At 35.4% G+C, this 24,709-nt stretch overlaps 1 protein-coding gene across 1 annotated transcript in view; it reads right to left on the bottom strand.

Annotated features, from left to right (window-relative positions):
* The window catches only part of FAM19A2 (family with sequence similarity 19 (chemokine (C-C motif)-like), member A2), a 522,282-nt gene that overhangs the window by 150,058 nt on the left and 347,515 nt on the right, over positions 1–24,709 (bottom strand). Inside the window, exon 2 of the mRNA XM_011925968.1 lies at positions 22,016–22,122. Within this exon, the coding sequence (XP_011781358.1) occupies positions 22,016–22,121 (106 nt within the window). The 5' untranslated portion in view covers position 22,122. The remainder of the gene's footprint in view (positions 1–22,015; positions 22,123–24,709) is intronic.

The raw sequence follows: 24,709 nt of genomic DNA, 5'->3' as shown, positions 1-24,709 counted from the left end.
AATTATTCTTAATAGCTTTAATGAGTTTCCCTTGTTTTAATTTACTCAATCAGAGACACAGTCTCTAAAAAAAAGGAAAAGCATACAGACACTCCAAATATACTCAAGTTGTTGGTCACCCCCAAGTTCTGGTCTCCAACACACCAAGTCAAGTCTTGTGGCACCAGGACAAGTGACACAGTTACCTTGAAACATTGCATCATGGACTAGTATGGCTTCAGGATCAAACTTTGGTTTCTTAACAAGAACAAGATCTTTAACATAGAAACTTTCCCTATAAAGAGTTGGTATTAGGTCTTTGAGAGAAGTTTAGATTTGAGACATTTTTTTTAATCCCCTAGAGGTATGCATGGTAGTTTAGTATTCTTCTGGGGCTATTATTCATTTTCCAAACAGACTATCTCAGCATTTGGATTTACAGCCACATATTTTAATGTTCCAAAATGTGTCTAGAGGCATAAGCAATTATTTGATAACTCCAAAGTCTAAAGCATTTGGTTTCTAGGACTCATATAAATGATCCACAAAATAAGGTTCTATAAGAATATAAATTATCCAAACATACTGTATGAAAAGAGTCCAAAATATTCCTACTGATAGAATATAAAAATAGTTTCCTAATCCCATTTTATAAGACCATAATTCCTTCACTACAATACAAAGGAATAGTTGTGTTTAGCCACAGAATTCATTTTATAAAATAAGTTTTTATTCAGCTTTGCACAATGGTATTGAAAGTCCTACTGGTCTATGTTTTGAAATAAAAATACTATATTTTGAGCCAAGATTGGGAATCCAGACCCACTTTGAAATATGAAACTTTAGCTAAAGAGCAACAAAAGTTGATCTTGAAAAATGGGGATTCTAGAACTGATCAATAGCAATATCCTAGGGCATCTTCATAGGTGCTGTCACTGTATCTCCAGTACCCAAGATGGATAGACTTTTTTCTATACTTACTAATGCATCAAAAATACTGTCGTTGTGACTGAACAGCCCATATTCCTCAGCATGCTTTCTTCAAGGTATTAAGATGTTGGGCTCTTTTTTTTCTGAGCAAATAGTCAACAGGATTTTCTAAATGATTAGATTTAGAATGCAAAAATATCTGCGTAAGATGAGTGATAATCATTCTAATACTTCTACCAAAGTGATATAGCATTCTCACTAACGAAACAATTTCTTGTTTATGACTTATTTAGGAAAAGGGAAAACCTAATGATTTATTTAGGAAACTTCTACTCTGATAAAACAAGACCACAATCCCAAGATAGATTCAAGTAAGAAAACCTTTATCATTTTTAAATGCTTCCATAATATAAGTTAACTTGATTAGAACTATTGTCTTTGCTTACATAATTTAAACATTATTTCAGTTAAAATAAAAACTTGATTCATGATTAAATTAAAACTCTAATTGCATCCAAACAACTACCTACCCAATGATAGCTCTGAAAATAATAGTTACATTTTGGTAGAGGTATTTAATTTCCTCTATCAAAAAATACAAAGCAATTGCAATTACTGTGACATTAGCGTGGTAATAGGTCTGCAGTTTCAAAACTCACGCTATTCCTCCAAAGAAAGTGAAAACTTGAGTTCATCTCCCACGAGTATTTCATCAAACAAGCGATTTTGTGATCATAACTTGCAATCTTCCTTTCCTCCTTACTTCCCACACAGATTTCTCATTCTTCTCTTAGCTGTCTTCCAACTACTTTCCTTCCCACACAAGTCTTTTACTTATCCGCTACACAGCAACAATCTCTTACTTTCATCGACCCACTCAGGCTGACACATATTTATGCACTTCCTAGTAATTTTACTTTTGTTCAACATTAAGAAGGACTTTTCTGTATTATCTTTTCTGCTGTTGTGATTATGTATGTGTGCACGTTTTGTCCCTCTCTGTGAATGGGTAAGAATTTATTACATACTCATTGTGTTCACAATTTTATTAAACTAAAGTGGTTTTTCTTAGTTGAGGAGTTCCTTGAGAGCATAATAATCTATTCGTTTTGATAGTCTCTTGGTACTTAAGTAGTATCTGGTACAAATAAATGCTCAATACGTATTTGTTGAATGAATGAATAATAAATACATTACTGGGAAACAAAATATTTGGAAGAAAAGAAACCCATAAGAATTTGATATTACTTCTGAAATTTAACTGTCCTCAATGTTGAACATTACTTTGAGAAACCCATTACATGAAAAATGCATAAGATAATTACATTAAGATATAATTATTTGTATGTCAACATGATTGACCTAAAAGGAGTGAATTTTCCTCAATTAAAATGAACTTTCTTACAAAAGTGTGTCTAACCAAAATTTTAGGAAAGGAAAAAAAATTTAAAGCAAAGTGCATCACCTGTCTTTGACCCAAAGTCTGCAGAGCATGAGCAATATTTGCCACAGTGTTTCATAACAGTGTTAGAGCTGCATGTCTTTGTCAGGAAAAAAAGACCAACAGTAAGGGTGTTTTTATTTAAGTAACATCTGTTTTGAGATATGACATTTGTAGAGTTAGAAAATAATACATAGGCTATAAGTACTATACTAATAACTCAATAACTTATTAAAATGGCATGCCAACATGTTTTCTTCCTGAATTCTCTATTAGTGGGCTTGTCAGTTTTATCTACAGTTGATTTTCATTTCTCTATATAACTCCAATCCAATTTGTTTCAAATCAGGAACAATTAATTCAACTGATTTTCTCGATATTAACCTTCCAGTGAGCTAGTTATAACTTGAAAACACACTATAAAATAACTTAATTTTTTTCTATTAACAGGTGACACTCAGATTCCTCAAATACTCCTACAGATACACATTTGCAAATGCAGATGAATTGCATGTATGGGCAAAGAATTATGAGCTGGTTATTATATGTATGATATCACTTTTCAAAAGAGCAAAACAAGTCCTCAATATGACTCACACTTTAATTTTATTTCCCAAGAAATATCTTCAAAAGTTTCATTAAGTGTTCATTTTAAATAATATATTCACTGTGTATTAGGAGCTTGTATTTTGGAGGTACTTGATCCATCTACAAAGAAAAATTAATTAGGAATTACTTTATTATAAAATGCTCCTAAAAGTCTTAATTGTGCTCATTTAAAAATAAAAAAAGAATGTCAGCAATTAAGGCACATCATTATCATAGTTTAAAAGTTGTACATAAGACATCTTGCTTTTACTGTATGTTTTTACTGAATGATCTATTCCCCATCCCAAGGCAATCATGAAAAAAAATGAGGTTAAACGTAGCGTGTGGCATCACAATCTCTTAGAATTTGTTTCATCTATTTTATTGAATACTGTCTGTCTCTTTGGTTATCCTATTTGAAGAAAAAGGACAAATAAAACATGGCCAGCAAAATAAATAAATAAATAAAGAGTTTCAAGATTTATAATAGTATTATCAGTAACATTAAAAATTTGGATATAGCAGAAACGATAATATCTTACGATTTATGGTAGGTACTTTTCTGTTTTTTTGTTTCGTTTTGTTTTTTAATGGAGTCTTGCTCTGTTGCCGAGGCTGGAGTGCAGTGGCACGATCTCGGCTCACTGCAACCTCCACCTAGCGGGTTCAGGTGATTCCCCTGTCTCAGCCTCCCGAGTAGCTGGGATTACAGGCGCCCGCCACGACACCTGGCTAATTTTTTGTATTTTTTAGTAGAGACGGAGTTTCACCATGTTGGCCAGGCTGGTCACAAACTCCTGACCTCAGGTAATCCACCCGCCTCCACCTCTCAGAGTGCTGGGATTACAGGCATGAGTCATTGTGCACGGCCATGATAGGTGCTTTCAAAGAATTTTCACATGCATTATCATTTTAGGTCTTTATACCAATCCAGTGCAGAAAAAAGAGCACCTATTATTCCTATTTTACAGATAAACTAAAATGTTCAGAGGTAATATGTTTCACCCAAGTGCATTCAGCTCAAACCCTAAACACTTCCGACTTCAAATTTTCTTCCAGTCTTTGAATCTGTTTATCTTACAAATGCAGTCTTCTGTACTCACAATGAACTTACAAACTATTTATTTAGGAAAGTAGACATGTTCATTATGAGTGATCATCTAAGCACTCATTTTGCTTAGTAAATTTAATTCCCAGCCTAGTGTCCTGCTTGTTTATTTTCATAATATCCAAATATCATGGCTAGACTTAAATTACTAAGTACATAACTTTCTATTACACAGGTACTCGAGATATTAGTGATATAGAAAAGAAACTAAATGTGAAAAACTAGAAACTATAGGAGATATTTAAATTATTTTCCAGTGGCCACATTATTATGAGAATGGTCAAACAGTATGTTTTAGTGACTTGATAAGGAAGGCATTCACAGAGCCAAGACTAGAAGCCTAGTGTGACTGAACAAAAATTTAGGTACTTTAGATGGTCATCATCTTTCTTTTTTACATGATGCTTGTAAAAAACATATGGATAAAGGAAATTATAAGATATACAAAATAACTTTTCCCTCAAATATTTTGCTATGTGAATTCTTCAAAACACAGATTGTTGATCTAGAAATTATATTAGTTCCTCCAAATCCTTAAGATCTGTTAAATCTATATGCTATTAGGACTTTTATAAATTATCATTAGTAACAAAAAAAATACTATGAAATCACTGTCATAATAACAAGAACTGACTAACTTTACATCATGCATTTTCAACAGAAGTGATATCATCCCCCAAAAGGGTGAGAATTAGTTCATAAAAGGTGAAAAAATCTTACTCTGTATAAATCACAGATATACATACAGCACATAAACCGATATATAGTATACCTGTGGTATTAAAATTTTAAGGGAGAGGGATCAGTTAGGAAAACAAAGTCTAATGAAGCTCCTTAGAGGGCAAAAAATAAAAAAAAAAAAAGATTGACAAGCACTTCTCTAAGTATTAGCAAGCTATTCTAACTTAAATAATTCAATAATTTTTTTTAGTTTCTTTAAGGGGATGATCAGTCATTGTAATATATTATCTTATCTAAATATATTATCACATATATTATTATCTATTACATATTATGGAATGCTGGTTATCTGTACAGTATCCACTAAATACCTGGAAACAAATACTTTTTATGTATGAATTGTGCATGATCAAAAAAGAATAAATGCTTTATTGTTTTCGGCTCTTTTTTAAGGCATACAACTATGTAATAATGGTATAACTTCATTCAGTGACTATAAACCCACCAACACCAGGAAATCTATCTTTTATTTCCTGAAATAGTAAGATGTGTTCTCCTCATGGTAGACTGACTCTGCTTTGAGACTTTATTTTAAAAAACTTTTGAATCATCTAGTATAAACAAACATGAGAGAGGAATTACAGTGAAAGATTATTCATTTCATAGACCAAATTTTAAAGTACGCGATACTTTACCCCCAAACATATTATAAACGAAAAAGAAAATCTAAACCTTTAAATAAAAATATACAGAGAAGAGATTTCTTAAATATAATGGTAGAGACTTTTAAAAAGTCAACATTAGGCCGGGTGCAGTGGCTCACGCCTGTAATCCCAGCACTTTGGGAGGCCAAGGTGGGCTGATCACGAGGTCAGGAGATCAAAACCATCCTGGTAACACGATGAAACCCTGTCTCTACCAAAAAATACAAAAAATTAGCCGGGCGTGGTGGTAGGCACCTGTAGTCCCAGCTACTCGGGAGGCTGAGGCAGGAGAATGGTGTGAACCCAGCAGGCAGAGAGCTTGCAGGGAGCTGAAATGGCGCAACTTCACTCCAGCCTGGGTGACAGAGCGAGACTCTGTCCCCCTCTCCAAAAATAAAAGTCAACATTATTCTTAAGCTGGAACACCAACACTACCAACTTAAAACAGAAAAAACAAGGATATCTGTTATCATGATTGATTTCTGAAATTATTCTGTAACTTCTATTCAACATTTTAAAATATGAAATCTTCACTTCAGCATATTTAAAGGAAAAGATCATACCATAATTATATTTATTCTAGATACTGTTAGGAATAGGAGATGTTGAACATGAAAGACATGAATCTAACCTCAGAGAACTTACAGTTAAGTGAGAAAAATAAGCATTAACAAATAATTATACAAATATTTAATTAGTTTACAATTGTGATAAGAGATGTAAAGAGTGCCAAGTGCCATGATACCATACTGATACCATGGCAAAGTGCCATGTAACAGAGAAACTAACCTAGAAGGATAATAAGGGATTTCTAGGGGAAATAATAATCAAGAATAATGGCCTGAAGTTAGTTAGACAAATAAAGCAATAAAATGCGAAAAGCACACAGAGGGAAATGTGGCATAAGGGGGCAAAGTGCCTTTAAGAAACTGCAAAAACAAAAGAGCAGCTCTGGATCATTCTGAGTAAGGAAGAAGGTGCCCAAAGGAGGGAACAGGCTCAAATCATGCAGGGCTTTGTCACCCATGTTACAAGTTTTAAATTTAAGAGTTCTGGCCGGGCTCAGTGGCTCACGCCTGCAATCCCAGCACTTTGGGAGGCCGAGGCAGGCGGATCACGAGGTCAGGAGATCGAGACCTTTCTGGCTAACACAGTGAAACCTGTCTCTTCTAAAAATACAAAAACTTAGCCAGGCGTAGTACTGTGTGCCTGTAGCTACTCGGGAGGCTGAGGCAGGAGAATGGCGTGAACCCGGGAGGCGGAGTTTGCAGTGAGCCGAGATTGTGCCACTGTACTCCAGCCTGGGTGACAGAGCGAGACTCCATATCAAAAACAAAAACAAAAACAAAAAGGGAGAATTCTAAGTAGAGAAATAAAATTATCAAACGTTTATTTTTAAAAGTTCAGTTTAGTAACTGTATGGACAATGGATAAGAGTCAGGACATTTTGGATAAGAAAAGAGTTGCGCTGGGAGCAGTGGCTCACACCTGTAGTCCCAGGACTTTGGTAGGCCCAGGCGGGCAGATTACCTGAGGTCGGGAGTTCAAGACCAGCCAGACCAACATGGAGAAACCCCATCTCCACTAAAAATACAAAATTATCCGGCTGTGGTGGCGGGTGTCTGTAATCCCAGCTACTCAGGAGGCTGAGGCAGGAGAATCGCTTGAACCTGGGAGTGGAGGTTGCGGTGAGTGGAGATCGGGCCACTGCACTACAGCCTGGGTAACAAGAGCCAAACTTCGTCTCAAAAAAAAAAAAAAAAGTTGCAACAGTCAGAGAAAATAAAGGCCACAGAGATGGAGGATGATGGTCAAATGTGAGAGATAACTAGGAATTAAAAGGAACTGGATTTCACAATTGACTGGACAGCAAGAAAGGTGTCAGAGATGATTCCAAAGACTGGCTTGCACAACAGGGAACAGAGTGAATGAGCTGTGGATAGGAAAACATGTGACTGAGAATGCTTTCTGAACCTTCGGAATTAAACAGCAACTGCTCTGAGAGGCCAAATAGAAAGTCAGAAGGATAATGCCATTATTCTTTGACTTCACAGCAGCAAGATCCAGGGGTAGGAATGTCCTGAGTACCTGGAAAGAAAGCTCTACCAAGTTCAAAATTAAATGCACATATTTGGTGCCTGTCAAAGCAACTCCCATAAATACTAAGAAGAAATCAATCAGAGTAGTAGTTCCCCAGTGAAACTAGCTACAGCTTTAGAATGTACAATTTATATTCTGAGAGCAGGATTCCAACAGGATATACATGGGGAGGGAAAATTCAAGTCCCATCCATCCAGTTTGGGACGAATAATAGAAAAGGATGAGAAAAATAGGAAGAAAAATCAAAATGAAGGCTTGTGAGAGATATTGTTAAATGAGAGGAAGATACAATATTCTAAAAGCAATATCATAACATTACTTAAAAGTATACTACAAGAGTGTGAGAAAAAAGAAATACTGGTCAAAGGGTACAAACCTTTAGCTATAGGAAGAATAAGTACTGCAGATCTAACATACAGGATAGCAACTATAGTTAATAATGTATTGTATACTTGAAATTTGTTAAGAAAGTAGCTCTCAAGTGTGGTTTCCATACACAAAAATGGTAACCATGTGAGGTGATAAATATGTTAATCAGCTGGATTGTAGTAATCATTTCATAATGTATACATATATCAAAACATTACATTGTATGCCCCAAATATATGCAATTTTTATTTGTCAATCATATATTAAGAAATCTGGAAATAATTAAAAATATGACAAGAGCCAAAAATAAAGTTTACAAAGCGTATATGCTTGCTACAACTGAGTGTGAAGTAAAAAATATGAAGTTGGAAAAGAGATACGTGGAAATAAGACAGAGAGTGATAAGAAAAATTATAAAAAAATTTTAAAAACAGCTAAATTAAAAACACTATTAGTGTTTTAATTTATGATGGTGGATTAAAAAATAGATTTAAGTAGGAGGAAATGGCAACAAAACCTTGGAACTAACTTACTGGACTAAAGAAAGCAGAATCTCTAGACTGGTAACACAGAATTGTCGAAAGAATGGGGAAACTGGAAGCATCACGTCCATCCTGGAAGGAGTGGGGGCTATAAGTGGGAGCATTTCTGAATGCTGAGAGGCAATTACATCTCTAGTTACTCTCCATCATTCCACATCAGTGTGTGACTGCCCTTCCACCAACCTGGTAGCAGGATGGAAGTTTTTTGTTTGATTGGAGGGTTTTTGTGTTTTGTTTTTTAAGAGACACAGAGTTATCCTCGGAATCGGGAAACTCAAGACAGAGTAGAGGGTATGTAGGTACCATACTGAAAACAAGAGAATTGAATAAGCTACAGAATGCTGAATTTCTAACACACTTCCACCCTAACTGCTTTCACCTCTCAGCTCTCCAACTACTTAAGCCAAGAAGTAAGCTTCTTATGTAAAGAATCTGAACAGTCCAAAAGGCAAAACCTAAACGTATTAACACTAGTGGTTCTCCAACGAGAGCCCTACTGGTTCATTCTACATTGAGTCTCAATTTTTACAAGAGATTTCAGAGTAGACAGTTTGGAATTATCAATTATTTGAGGAAAGCTTCTAGTATAGAAGACGGAAGCCAAAATAGTAAAGTCAGCACAAAATCTTAGGAGAGACTATGCAATAAAAAATAATTTAAAATGGATGACATGAGAATATTCAAAAAAACAAAAATAAAGAGCACTTAGAAATTAAAAGCACAACAAGAAGATACAAAATTTCACACAGGTTTGGTCAATAAAGAAATCTCCCACCAAAAAATTATAGCAAAAAGATACAGATGAAGGCAGGAGAGGAAACAGCACTACTAGAAGAAAAGTTTAGGAGATCAAACAGCCTAACAATAGGACATCCAGAAACGGAGAGGGGGAAAATCCTCAAAGAATTCAATACATATTTTCACAACTGGAGGATATGAATTGCCAGATAAAAGGGGTCAAAAATGCACAGCTCAGCAATTCATAATGGATCTTCACCAAGATATACATCATTTTAAATTTACAGAACACAGTCAAGCAGAAGAGAGAGGGAAGAGGGAAAAAGGTCACATTCAAAGGATAAAGATTATAAGAATCATCTTACACTTTTATAGCAGCAACATTACAGTGAGAAAATAATGGAGAAATATCTTCAATATACTACAGGTAATTATTCCCTCCATAGAATTCTACACCCAGCCAAACTATCATTTAAATATGAGGGTATCATAAAGATATATTTAGACAAGCAAGGTTTTAAAAAATAAATTTTTTATTTATGTTTTTCCTCAAGAAACAACTAAACGATATGTTTCACCAAAATGAAACAGTAAACTAAAAAACAATGAAGATATATGAGACCTTGGAAATGTATCATCATATATAAGAGATGGGAAAAGGTAATTGTCAGGATGACAGTGAAGAGAGATCCCAGGATGAAGTATGCACACCAGACACAGAGGAAAACCAGTCCTGACCACAGCAGTGACTCACAGGGCAGACACATTGAGGGCTGTTCTTTAAAAAATGCCTGCTGTCATTGTACTGTCTTTTTAGCCTAAAAGAGATGCTTAGGTGAATCTGGCTCAGATTCTTGTCTCAGTTTGTCTTGGCAATAAGCTGATGACATTTTTGCTTTCTCTCCTTCTATTTTCCCATAAGGTATTCTGCCTGGCTCAGCTGAGAATACTCACTTCAGTCATAGAAAAGTATGTTACATTCACCTACTCTTAAGAGCTGGAAGTATGTCTTAGTGAGTTTAGAAATATAAAATGCCAAGTGTTTTATTCTCCATAGCCACGTTCCTGTGGGACATCTACAGCCTGAACTAGACTACTACTTTTACACATGTCATTACTGTAGCCACCCTGCTTCATACGTGGAATTATCTATTAACCTCTCCAGAAGAATCTTAAACTATTAAGGAAGCTGAATTCAAATTTTGATCCAGAACAACAGGAGTGAGAGAAAGGAGATTGTTAGCTTTCTATGAAATGCATTTAAAATATGTTCTTTAACATGTATATTTATATTTCATCTAATAATATATTATCATTTATCTATTTTTTCTTTATTATGACTATAGGCAAAAGAGTCTTGAAGTAAAAGTAAATATATATTTTTAAATTTCTGTATTGTGTACTCTACTGGATGCCTCAGAATTATTTAAAAAATCACATTAGTAGAAATAAAGGTTAGAATCGAATTACAGAAATGGCTAATCATTGAAGAGAGAGTCAATATATGAGAAAGGAAACATGAAAAATCACTGTATAAAATGAGAAAGAGGTTGCTAGATACAGAGAACAGAAAATAATGATCCAACTTAGATACTAAGTGTTCCTGGGAAGAAATAATACCAAAAAGATAAAAGCATCAGAGACAAAATAAAATTAAGGTTTTATTAGAAAGTGGAAACCTAAGTTTGAAAGGTCACTCAATATTAAAAGACACAAAGACACAAAACCCGTATCTATCCAGATATCTATCTAGAGATGGGTTATATGCAGTTTAATATTGATCTATCTATTGATAGATAGATATGCATGTTTTTTAAATTCAAAGGTAAAGACACTATCTTAAAAGTATCAATATTACCATCCCCCTCCCCTCAAAAAAAAAATTACCTACAGCTAGTAAAGAGATAAACCTGGATTAAAATTCAAATTGTCTAGGTCTCTGAAACTGTGCTAATATACTATATGCTAATAGACTGAATGTAAAATTTAAACTATGGGACTTAATTATTTATAAAGAGCTCTTATAAAGCCATAATAAAAACAGCATCTACTAATACAATGAATACAATATATGAAAAGGTGATTAAAAAATACTAATGGTCAATAAACCAATAAAAGTTTTACTTGTCATCTTCAGTAATTAAAAATCACAACTTAAAAGAGGATGAAATTGGCAAAGATTAAATAGAATAATAAATCTCAGTGTTGATAAGGGCTTATAAATACAGGCACTCGTTCTCTGCTGATGAGAACATAAGGTGAGAGGTTTACAATTCGATAACATATATCAAAATGCATACATTTTAACACATATACATGTTAATAAATGAACATTCTATGAATCTAGTCCAGATCATTTTTGTTAGTGCTATTTTATACTTTCTAAATATCCTAATATGAGTACAAATCATTTTTATAATTAAAAGGGTCATTGTCAAAACAGTAACATTTTAGAATTTGAGTCATTTGACCTAGTAATTCCTGTACTACAAATCTAGCCTAAGTAAATAAACAGATGTGGGGAAAAACAGTTATACATATGAATGTTTATTGCAGCATTATTTTTACTAAAAATGAAAGGAAACAGCTCAAACACTTAATAATATGGTATGGTTAAATAATTTTCAGAGGAAATGTAAAGAAACACTCACAAAAAGTGAGAAACTAAGATACAAATCTATAAATACAGTATAATCTTAATATGAACAGTATTTGAGAGTTAATAATGGTGTATGTGTAGTGGAATTACAGGTATTTGAAAGATTTTATTTTATATTTTTATGTATTTTTCAATTTTCTCCAACAACAGTTTATGATATTTTATATTCTAAAATATAAAAACATTATATTTGAAAATTATATAACTGAAAATATACAAATGTAATCAAGCTTTGAGTTATATAAGAGTCTCAAACAAATTAATAATAGCAACATTGAGTTGGCAAAGAAATTGATAAATTATCCAAATAATAGAAATGAAAATAGTTCAAAATTAACTTTATCCATTTATTAGTATTCAAAAATATAAATTAAAATATAAATAAGAGACTATGTCTAGACCTTTTCATTTAATAAAGATATTCAATTTAATTTTTTTAAATTAGTAGCCAGCCAGTATTTTCAGAGTGGGAAGAGGGGAAGCTTTATATACTTCTGCAAGGAAATAAAAAGTAATTAGACAATATGTAGAAATATTCTTGTGGCAAATATTTGTCATTTTCTCCTAAAACATTTACCTTTCTATATCCCTCTCTGTATTGAAGGGAGCTGGAAGCTTAGATAAGATTTCCCAGGCTGCTTTGCCAGCTGGCTTCTGGTTAGATTCTAATGGCAACCTTTTCTCAGGGATTCCCAATTGGCCTGACCAAGACTTTTTCAACACTATGCTGAAGTTCTAGGCTCTTCCTACTCAATCCTCCTTCTTTCCTTCTCTTCTTTCATGGGTGTCAGACCCTCATAGTCTGAAGGTTCACCCCCTCCTTCTCCTGCACCTCCTCTCTTTATACTTCAAAGGTGTTTCTACCATAAATTTCTGGTGTGTTGAATTCTGTCTTGGAGTCTGCTTCTTGGAAGATGGCACTTTCGTAAGAAAGACCCAGGGAAGGAAGAAGCCATCTATTTTTTTCCTGCTTCTGGCAGTCAGCCTCTCAGGCAGCTCTTGTAGTATCATGAGAGAATTGGCTCCTGGCTTCCTGCTCAGTGGCCATGGAAATGATTCCTAAATCACAGCAGGGCTTTGGTAGACCCTGCAGTGTGCACAGTCAGGAGTCCTATGTAACACTGTGTTGCTCCTTGCTCTTCCACCTCTAGGGGCGGGAACAGCTTTCTGAAGCTACAAGTGTCTGGTGATATTATCACGCTTCCTTCCAGCCCATTCAACATGTTTGTCACCAATTTCCTGTTTTAAACTGCCCTACCATGATGGCAATTTTCCTGACTGGATGTTGAACGATACACACCTAACCATTTCATTCTTTTTGACACCCAAAATTCTCATTTGTACTAAATATTGAAAAAATTATTACATGTGAACAAAAATTATTACACAAAGGTTTTTATATTAGTATTAACAAATAAAAAGTCTCCAAGAAATCTAAAAATGGGAATTTTGTTAAGAAATTTAGGGTGCATTTATATTTTTTCCATGCCCCAATACAATATATGTTTATGGATATTTTTAGATACATGTAAATACTCATTATTCACTGCTAAGTGGGGGGGAAAAAGCTATAAAATTGAATATGTGTTTATCATATGATCCATGAAATTCTACTTCTAAAATTATATCCTGGAGGAATGTTGTGTGAACCAAAACAAACGTATAGTAACGTCCACAGCAGCATTGTCAATAACAACCAACAACCAGAGTGACCCAAACATACATCAACAGTAAAAGAGATAAATACATTTCAGTATATTAATACAATGAAATCCTATATCACAACACGGATGAATCTCAAGAGAAAAACATTGACAGTAAGAAGCAAATCACATTTTGTAAATGCCTGTAGTAGAATTACATTTTTACAACATTGAAAACCAGATATATTAGTCCATTTTCATACTGCTATAAAGAACTGACCAAGACTGGGTAATTTATAAAGGTAAGAGATTTAATTGACTCACGGTTAAGCATGGCTAGGAAGGCCTCAGGAAACTTACAATCATGGCCCAAGGCAAAGAAGAAGCAATGCACCTTTGTCACAGGGCGTCAGGACGGAGTGAGTGACAGCAGGGGAAATTCCAGACGCTTATAACACCATCAGATCTCGTGAGATTCACTCATTACCACCAGAAAAGCATGCGGGAAACCATCCCATGATCCAATTACTTCCATCTGCTCCCACCATTGACACGTGGGGATTCTCCCCACCCAATTCAAGGTAATGTTTGAGTGGTGACACAGAGCCAAACCGTACCACCAGACAAAGCAATATTCTGTTTTTGTTTTTGAGACGGAGTCTCGCTCTGCCACCCAGGCTGGAGTGCAGTGGCGTGATCTCAGCTCACTGCAACTTCCGCCTCCTGGGTTCAAGCGATTCTTCTGCCTCAATCACCGGAGTAGCTGGGACCACAGGCATGCGCCACCATGCCCAGCTAATTTTTTGTATTTTTAGTAGAGACAGGGTTTCGCCATATTGGCCAGGCTGGTCTCAAGCTCCTGAACTCGTGATCCGCCTGCCTCGGCCTCCCAAAGTGCTGGGATTACAGGTATGAGCCACCATGCCCCGCTCAGACAAAGCAATATTCTGTTGTTGAAAAACAAAAAGTTGGGAAAGGGATACCTCTGTGGGAGGAGGGGTTGTATTCAGCGACTCCAAGGGGCTGACAACATTCTATTTATTGTCCTGGTTGATAATTGCACAGTAATTTGCTTTATATTTATTTTTCATAATATGTAGGTGTTTTATTTACTATTATATAAGCATGAAATATTTTAACATAAAAAAGAGGAGAAAAGAATCAGGTTATGAAAGCATAACTCTTAGAAACTAGCAACTCTGCCTGCATGGTTTAAAACAGAATCACTAACTCAGGGCAACATAATCTCTTACAATTAGTCTTTGTCAATAAATGTATGAATACATAAAATAATTAATGAACACCATGTTCTCCAGTATGTATAACATGTTTATGAATTAAACCAGATGAAAAGAAGTCCAAATATTGTTTAATAATTTCTGCATGGAAAAATTATGAGTAACTTGATTTATCTTCTTGGTATTTTTCTTTCTTTCCAAAGTTTCTCAAATAAATATGTATTACTTTGAAAATTCAATAAAATACATAATAAAAATGTGTCTTTAAAAGTCCAGAATACAGTCAGTTTATGTTCTAGCTATTTTTCTTTCTCTTAGGATATTAATCCAATTGTTTTTATCAACAAGAAAAACACTATGAATTATAAATCAGTGCTCTTAAACTTTGGTGTACATCCTAATAGCTGCAAGCCAGCCTAAGAGATCCTACTAATATCCTAGGCTAAATTGGATCAAACAATTTAAACTGTAAGAAAATCAGCATTCTGAATATTTCCCCAAAGGATCTGTCCCAGCCACCTCCCCAGGCTAACTGTGCATCACTATCCTCTTTGCTCTCTGCTCTCCAGTCACAGCAGTCTTATTTCAGCTCCAGTGAATTCTTTTCTTCATGTCTCAGTAGCTTGGCATAGGCTGCTGCTCTTGCCTAGATGTCTAACCCTTCCTGTCTTCATTCAGATCTCAGCTCCAATGTCTCCTCCCTAGAAAAGTCTTCCCTGAAACTGTACCCTATCCATTTTACCGTTTATATACTCTTATCCTGAAATTTTATCTTCACAGCACTTTAATACCATTTGTAATTAACTATTTGTGTTATTATCTGATTAATGTTTTTCTCCTTCAATATACTGCGTCACTAGGACATGAGTCATGTCTGTTTTGCTCACTTCTGTTTTGTTTTCTTTGAAAGAGTCTCCCTCCATCGCTCAGGCTGGAGTGCAGTGGTGCAATCTTGTCTCACTGCAACCTCCACCTTCTGGGTTCAAGCGATTCTCCCACCTCAGCCTCCGGAGTAACTGGGATTAGCGACACATGCCACCACATCTAGCTAATTTTTGTATTTTTTAGTAGAGATGCGGTTTCTCCATGTTGGCCAGGCTGGTCTCCAAATCCTGACCTCAAGTGCTCCACCGGCTTCCGCCTCCCTAAATGCTGGGATTACAGGCACGGGTCACCGTGCCTGGTCTCGCCTTTTTTTTTTTTTTTTTTTTTTTTTTTGAGGTGGGGTCTGGTTCTGTCACTCAGGCTGGAGTGCAAAGGCGTGATCCTAGTTCAATGCAATCTTGAAAGCAATCCTCCCACCGCAGCCTCCCAAGCAGCTGGGACTACAGGCACAGGCCACCACACCTGAATAATTTTTTTAACCATTTTTCTTAGAAATTGGTTCTCACTTTGTTGCCCAGGCTGGTCTCAAACTCCTGGCTTCAAGCGATCCTTTCATCTCTGCTTCCCAAAGTGCTGGGGTTATAAGAATAAGCCGTTGTGCCCAGCCTGCTCACTTTTGTATCTCCAGAGTTTGACCTAAAGCCCAACACTTAACAGACACTCACCATATATTTCATGGATAGTTGGTTGGATAAATGAATAAACTATCAAATGAATCAACAAACAAATGAAGATCCACCAAAAAAAAAAAAAAAATTATGGCTATGTCTCTCAGGCTTTGAACTAAAAATCATCTTTATTTTAAAATTTGGTTATTACCATACTGTATACATGTAATAAAACATCACACTGTACTCTGTAAATAAGTACAATTATCACATATCAATTACAAGTAAAACAAAATTTTAAAATGTTTGTTTTTCTTTGAAAAAGATCCATGCAATCAAAAGTTCTCACTCATACCAGTAATTAGCTTGTGTTACAATGAGGATAATATATATTCAACCTTGGCTAATCAAACTAACTTTTTTAGGCTCCTTTTTGTTCCTGGATATAACTCACCTATGTGTATCTCTTTCAAACAAAATAAAAATTCTTTTCCAACCCCCAAACCCAATGATGACTCATTCTCCAGAGATTTAGTTTAGATGTGATGGGTAAGGAAAGAAAGGACAAGAAAATGTATTAGCCTTCTAAGATTAATGACTATATTTTTCTGTTGGGAACTCAGAGTCCTAAACCAAATGTTTGCTCTCTGATCCCCAATATCAGAAGCTGCACCTAATGTAATTGCTTCCAAGGGGAAAACACTGCTCATTCTTTCTGACTGGCTGTCACAATACTCTGACTTAATCCCTTCCGAAATGCCCAGCTCAATATAATGTAAGAATTCAGGGCAGAATCTTTCTGTGGCAGTTTGAGCAGTAAACTTATCTGTTTGTATGTGAGGAACTGTTAGTTCTCAAAGGACAGAAGGTTTTATTAAGAAGATGACAACAATTTCTGATTTTTAGATACCCATTTTTTCAAATCCAAATATTCTGGATGTTTATAGTGTTCCTATGTCATGTTCAGAAAACGGAGTAATACAATTGTCCATTAGTGGCTCTTGAGAGCAGGATATTATTGTATTGGTATTTTGGTAGAGGTATTTATTTATTTGGTTCTTTCATATCCTACATTTACTTGTTCCATGATGACCTATCTACCACTCTCTCCCTTAAATATTCTATGCACGCCATCCTCCTTGCTATTGCTAATTGTCTATGGGCATGCTTGAAAGTATTCATACCTATTGCTGCTTTGCCTGGAGCATCCTTTCCCTGAATACTCCACGAGCTGACTCCACTGGAAACTTTAGATCTTACCCAAAGGCCTATTTAAAATTATATTCCCTCCTGAATACATCCTATATGCTTTCTTCCTTCATATATTTTCCAGAGCATGTATATCATAAAACATCCCATTTTATTTATTTTTCTTATTACCTATTTTTCCACTTCTAGAATAAACATCCCATGAAGACAAAGATTTTTGTCTCTTTTCTGTACCTGCTATATTCTTAGGCCTTAATGTGGGTACTCAAAAATCATTAAGGAAAAAACAACTTTTCCATGAGAAATATCCAACTGAAATGACCAATATACTATGCTATGGGTCTAGGAGAACTTGTTTCCAGAAAGCAGGTAAGTTTACCAGTGGAAACAGTAATAGTGCCACTAAACACAGAGCTACAGCTGTTGCCTGATCATCAATCAGTCTGTGCTCCTTATACTGATAGACCAGAGAGAGAGAGAAAAGGAGTTTAATATTGATGGGGTAAATGTAAAGGTCCCTGATGACTATGAGGAAGATGACAGCTGCTGTATACTAGAGGCAGAGAGGAATATATTAGGTACTCAGATCATCCACTGGGGCATCTTGTGGCATTCCCGTGCCCAGTTACAACTGCCAATGTATAAGTATAGCAGCAAGAGAATGGTAACCCAGGGCTCAAAATGCTTAGAACATTAGGAAAGCCTCCTACATGAGTAGAAGTGCTAGCAAAAAGAGAGAAAAATCTAGAATGGCTGGGCGTAGGGTGGACAGGCCATGAGCACCAACTGCATTAGCGGAACTCTTACTATTCCTCTTCAAGTAAGTCTTCTTGAAAATTGTGACCAACCAAAATCTTGAATAAGCTTTGCCTGGATGGAGTGACTTTCAGTGAGAAGCAGGTGGATCTGAGGGCTGTGAGTAAAGTGCACTGGAATGTAGCTGCTGATACACTACCAAAATCTTTTTAGGGCTGTGCATCTTTCCTCCACTTGCTGTGAATGTTCTCTGATCACAGTTCACAGGTGTCCTCTTCTTTAGAGACTTACCTTCTGCTAAAGATGAGCCACTTCTCCAGAGAGGCTACTCCTTACCATGGGGAACAGGCCAGTAGCTAATGGCCCATGGACACAAGGGTAGATGAGGCCATCTATCCCGCCTCAAGGAGGGACCATCTCTGTGGAACAATTCATGTCTCAGAGATTCCCCATAGGAGCAGATTGGGCGATTCTCCAGCTGAGACTCTATTTGTGCTTAGTTTTTACCTCCCGCTCTAGCCTGCTTTACTTGCTCTCATTCTCCTGAGAGCACTCTTTCAATAAATCACGTAAATAAGAATTCCTGACTTGGCTCTGCTTCCAAAAAACCCTGTCTAAGACTCATGTCATATGCAAATTGCCTCTGAAATAATACATTATAATGACAGGCCTTTAAGATTCTTACAAATACAATTCTGATGAACATCAGCTCACGAAATTTTTCTTAAAACTCAGAAGTCCTAAAATAAATAAATTACCATGAGTGAAAGTCACTAGGAGGAAAACACAAAATTGCATAAAATAGGATCATCAGATAGAAATATATAGACATATATGGTATATATTTCTATTTATATATATACACCATATATTTCTATTACTATATATGTAGTGATATATAAAAAGAGAAACCTGAAAACATGAGTGAAAACAAAAAGCTATCAAAAGATTGCAGATTAGCAAGAAAAAAGACAAAATTTTGGTACAATATAATAAATAAAATTAAAATTTGATATGTGAATTAAAGAGTAGATTAGACCCAAGGGAACATAGAGTTAGTGTGGTAGAATAAAAATGTGAATAAATAGCCCAGAATAAAGCACAGAGACTTGAAGGTAAAAATATACATATAAAATAAAGGTTGAAATACATAAAGAAGAGTGAAAAATCTGACATATACCTAATACCTAGCCAGCATTCTAGTTTAGTAGAGACAGTGGTGGGTGGAGAAACTACATTTCAGGAGATGGTGCCTATAATTTTTCAGAGTTAATGAGAGACACCAATTCAGAGACTCTGGAAATTGAATAAATCCCAAATTGTGTAAGTAAAAAGAAATTCACTAGTACATATATTTCATGGTTATATGGAGCAAGACTGCCTAGATTTGAACCCTGCCTCCAATAGCTCCTAACTGGGCAACTTAGGACGAATTACTTAACTTGTCTTTGCCATAGTTTCTGATCTCTAAAAGTAGTTTTAAAAATAGTATCTACCACATAGATGGTTATGAGATTAAATGAGTTGACATCTGTAATGCTCTTTAGTCTGTTGAGTTTCTAATATTCATCTTTATTACTTTTATCTTGAATGCTCACTAAGGTGTTCCGGCTCAGAAACTGATTTCTTACTAATTAACTCACAATAAATAGAAAGTGAACTGGCCTGCCTCGCCCTAAGCCTTGACCCTGATGAAAGCCAAGCCAAATGTCCTACATTGATAGCCGAACATTCCATAGATGACTGACAGCAAACAAGGGATTATTTTCATTTATGTACAGGAGAGAGACAGCCATTTCCCTCCCACTCCTGAAAGGAGAGAAAAATCTTCTGCTCCTTTGAAATGAGGTGGAAAGGATCCTAGGTTCTTACTTAACCATTTAGAATGTAACTGTATCCTTCCACAGGTCAGATACACTAAAGGGGTCTCCAAAATCTGGGCTTTGCATGTAGGGAGACAGCAGCCCAGCCTTTCTTGGATGGTGAGCACATGAGTAATCATTTTATGAGCATGCTCTACAACTTACATATACACAAAACTTATTATTTTATGCGTAAAATAGCTCAAAACAAAAAGAATATTTTGTACAGAAAATATAAAGAAAATAAAGAAAAAAGAACAAAAGGAAGAAAGATGGAGGAGGGTAGAAAACTTTCATAAAATCTTCATCCAAAATATCAGTGGCAGTGTGGAAAGGGAAAAGCAAAACAGAAAACACTATCTTCTGTAATGTATCAAGTTTGACAATTTAAGTTTTCTGACACGATGTGTAATTTCTTATGTTCAAGGACTATTTTCTCGGCAAGAAGAAAAGATCTTAGTTTCAGAGTTAGCATAGAACATAACACAATTTAAATGTCTTAAAGTAGCTTTGACAATAGCATGCAATATACACTGTGAGCAGTCTTTATGAGTGATTCTTTAAGATACCCCATCATTTGGCTTTGGACATGAGAAAGTATCTTTATCATGAACACTTGCTGTGCTAGCCTGATGCCCACAATTCCTATGATCCCCCACTCCTCCCAGTTCTTCTTTCAAAAACTGGGAAGGGGCACTAAGGTGACCATCAGAATAATGAGGATGGGGTGTGTTTTCTTGTTAAGTCCAAGGCAGGGCTTGTCCCTATTGGATTGCACTCTTTTAAAAGATGAGTATTTAATACTGCTTCGTTCTTTGGTCTGGTTTGTTGTTGCCAATTTGAGACCACAGGGAATGTCATCCTCAACGTCTTCGTAATTTTACACTGATAAAAATTATTAAAGAGAATTTAAAGTCTTATCTGTGGATCAGTGTGCTGTATTAAAGAAAAGGAGAATAAAAAATATATGAATATGTATTCACACACATGAAAACATGTTGTGGTTAGAAAACAGGATAATGAAATATGAAAAAATTCTTCATAAAATTTTATTTTGCAAGATGTCCCTTTTTGATTTTAAATAGAGGGGGAAGAGATTAGTCTTATAAGTGTCAGTCCCACACACCACGTCTTTTCTCTCCCTGGTGTTAATGTTCCATGTAATGCTAATTAAATGGACATGTGTAACTAATTTAAGTGTTACAGAATTCAAAGCAGTCTTAATTCCCCCTTCACCCAAAAATAGAATGAGAAACTAAGTTGTTAGTCTCTAGACTTTATAGTGGGCAGAGAACTAAATTATAAAATCATATTTTACAGAAAAATCTAAATTGATTTCTCAGGTTATGAATACTTGATTATGATAGGGACAGTTCAGAAATAGCCTCATGGAAAAAGTAGTTATTCATTATATTGAGTCTTATAGTCAAGAAAGAGGGCAGAAAGAATGTAATTGTGAGCTGTCAAGCTTAACACATATGTATAGAGCAAATATTCTCACTCTGTTCAGTGGCAGAATTGAGCCTGCTGAATATCATACCAGCGACAGTTTCCAAAGGGTGGTCAAAGTGGTCCTCTGACATAAAGAAACATGACCCACAAAAAGCATTGAAAGAAAATTTACATATAGACATATTATTAAGATACATATCATTACAGACACTTTCTTTACTAGGACGAGTGCAATCTGAAACTTATCTTTATTATATGCCAACTCAATTTTTTAATATCACTATCTAAAAAGGGAGGGAAAGGTATAGTTATATTTCCATATTCTTTGAACACTATTTGCAGAAATGGCATTAATCCTGAAAATATCATCTTTCCCAATCAAAGCCATCTTAGAGATAACTCTGCATTACTACTTAAAGAAAACTGCCAGGGGGAGAATCTATACCTAGTAAAATTTAACAGACCAGTGGAGGCAAAACATCATCCACAAATAGTTGAGAAAGAAAAAAACCAAAAAGCTTACCTTTATGATGGTTTGCACTGGATACGACTTTTCCCCACAAGGTTACAATAAATATTATTATTAGCAGTTTTCCTTTTGTTGCTTTCTGTAAGTATCTCTTACTCATCCTGCAAATAAAAAATAATAATAAAAATCATAAGGATGTAAATTCATAGCTTTTCCATAATAATTGTGCTACATTTAAAGACTTCCACTATACTTTAACCCCTTCAACTCCTGAAAACTGTATTTCTTGTATTTAAAATGCTGTTCACTGTATACAAATGATGATTAGAGAAAATAAAAGTTTTCCAAAGTACCTTGATATGATGCAAGAGATGAGCAAAGTCCTACCTCAGTCAGTCTTCATCCACTTAACCATAGCCTAAATTAATTTGGAAATATTATCACATTTCTCTCCATATAAACATAGATTTAATTTATTAACAAAATCCAAGGCACAGTCATTTGGAAAATCTTTAAATAAATGCCTGATTATTTTACTTTTTCCTAACAATTGCCAAGTCAAATGGACAGTGTAACAGTTTAGATATAACTGCTTAGGTGAATTCCTGCACAGAATATGCTCACTTCAAATCTATCATTCCTAATGTGCTTTTTAAAAATCACCTGGTTATATACATTTCTTTTTTTTTAATTTTTTAACCTTACTTTAATAAGGAATTTTTTTTAACATTCCCATGCTTTAATGAAGCATAATTTCTTGACATTGCAGTTTCTTTTTTTTGTTATGTTTATTATGTTATGTTTTTTTTAAATTTTTTTTATTATTCTTTAAGTTCTAGGGTACATGTGCATAACGTGCAGGTTTGTTACATACGTATACTTGTGCCTCTGGGAATGCACATCAAGGTGGAATCCAACAATATTGTGTCGCCTGTAGCAGAGTTGTGTACATTAGGAGGATCAGGTTACATATGTATACTTGTAACAAACCTGCAGGTTATATACATTTTTTACTGCAAAGTAACCTGCTTTCTTTAGTTTTATGAACTCATAAAACTAAAGAAAGCGAAAAATGTTATAACAAAATAATAGCTGCCTATAATAAAAGTTCAGAACTTACTTTCTACAACATTCTTTCATTGTTCTGAAGAATAAATTTGGCTTGTAGGTATATCCATCCCCATTTTGTAGATGAGGAAATTTGGAAATTTGCCGGGGCCACATTTAATGACAATAAAAATATAAACCCAGAATTGTCTAATTCTAAAATTCTTCATTAATCACTAAGGGATGGGTGGGCGCCCAAGATGGCCAAATAGGAAGAGCTCCAACCTCCAGCTCCCAGCCTGAGCAACACAGAAGACGAGTGATTTCTGCATTTTCAACTGAGGTACCGGGTTCATCTCACTGGGACATGTCAGAGAGTTGGTGCTGGTGAGCGGGTGCAGCCCGACCAGAGAGTTGAATCAACGGAACAAAGTTGGACGGACAATGACTTTGACAAGTTGAGAGAAGAAGGCTTCAGTCGATCAAACTACTCAGAGCTAAAGGAGAAACTATGTACCCAGCAGAAAGAAACTAAAAACCTTGAAAAAAGGATGGATGAATGGAGAACTAGAATAATCAATGCAGAGAAGACCATAAAAGAACTGATAGAGATGAAAACCATAATACAAGAACTACATGACAAATGCACACGTTTCACTAACCAACTCGATCAACTGGAAGAAAGAGTATCAGTGATTGAAGATCAAATGAATGAAATGAAGCGAGAAGAGAAATGTAGAGAAAACAGAGCAAAAAGAAATGAACAAAGCCTCCAAGAAATATGGGATTATGTGAAAAGACCAAATCTACGTCTGATTGCTGTGCCTGAAAGTGACAGGGAAAATGGAACCAAGTTGGAAAACAATCTGCAGGATATCATCCAGAACTTCCCCAACCTAGTCAGGCAGGCCACATTCAAATTCAGGAAATACAGAGAACACCACAAAGATAGTCCTGGAGAAGAGCAACTCCAAGACACATAATTGTCAGATTCACCAAAGTTGAGATGAGGAAAATATGTTAAGGGCAGCCAGAGAGAAAGGTCGGGTTACCCACAAAGGGAAGCCCATCAGACTAACAACCAGATCTCTCAGCAGAAACTCTACAAGCCAGAAGAGAACAGGGGCCAATATTCAACATTCGTAAAGAAAAGAATTTTCAACCCAGAATTTCATATCCAGCCAAACTAAGATTCATAAGTGAAGGAGAAATAAAATCTTTTACAGACAAGCAAATGCTTAGAGATTTTGTCACCACCAGGCATGCCCTACAAGAGATCCTGAAGGAAGGACTAAACATGGAAAGGAGCAACCAGTACCAGCCATTGCAAAAACATGCCAAAATGTAAAGACCATCGATGCTAGGAAGAAACTGCATCAACTAATGAACAAAATAACTACCTAATATCATAATGACAGGATCAAGTTCACACGTAACAATATTAACCTTAGATGTAAATGGACTAAGTGGTCCATTTAAAAGACACAGACTGGCATATTGGATAAAGAGTCAAGAACCATTGGTTTGCTGTATTCAGAAGACCCATCTCACATGCCTAGACACACATAGGCTCAAAATAAAGGGATGGAGGAAGATCTACCAAGCAAATGGAGAACAAAAAAAAAGCAGGAGTTGCAATCCTAGTCTCTGATAAAACAGACTTTAAATCATCAAAGATCAAAAGAGACAAAGAAGGCCATT

This window comes from Colobus angolensis, unplaced genomic scaffold, assembly GCF_000951035.1.
Source record: "Colobus angolensis palliatus isolate OR3802 unplaced genomic scaffold, Cang.pa_1.0 Scaffold67, whole genome shotgun sequence".
Classification (NCBI taxonomy): Eukaryota; Metazoa; Chordata; class Mammalia; order Primates; family Cercopithecidae; genus Colobus; species Colobus angolensis.
Note: the sequence above shows the minus strand (reverse complement) of the source record. Positions and strands in the feature narration are given on the sequence as shown.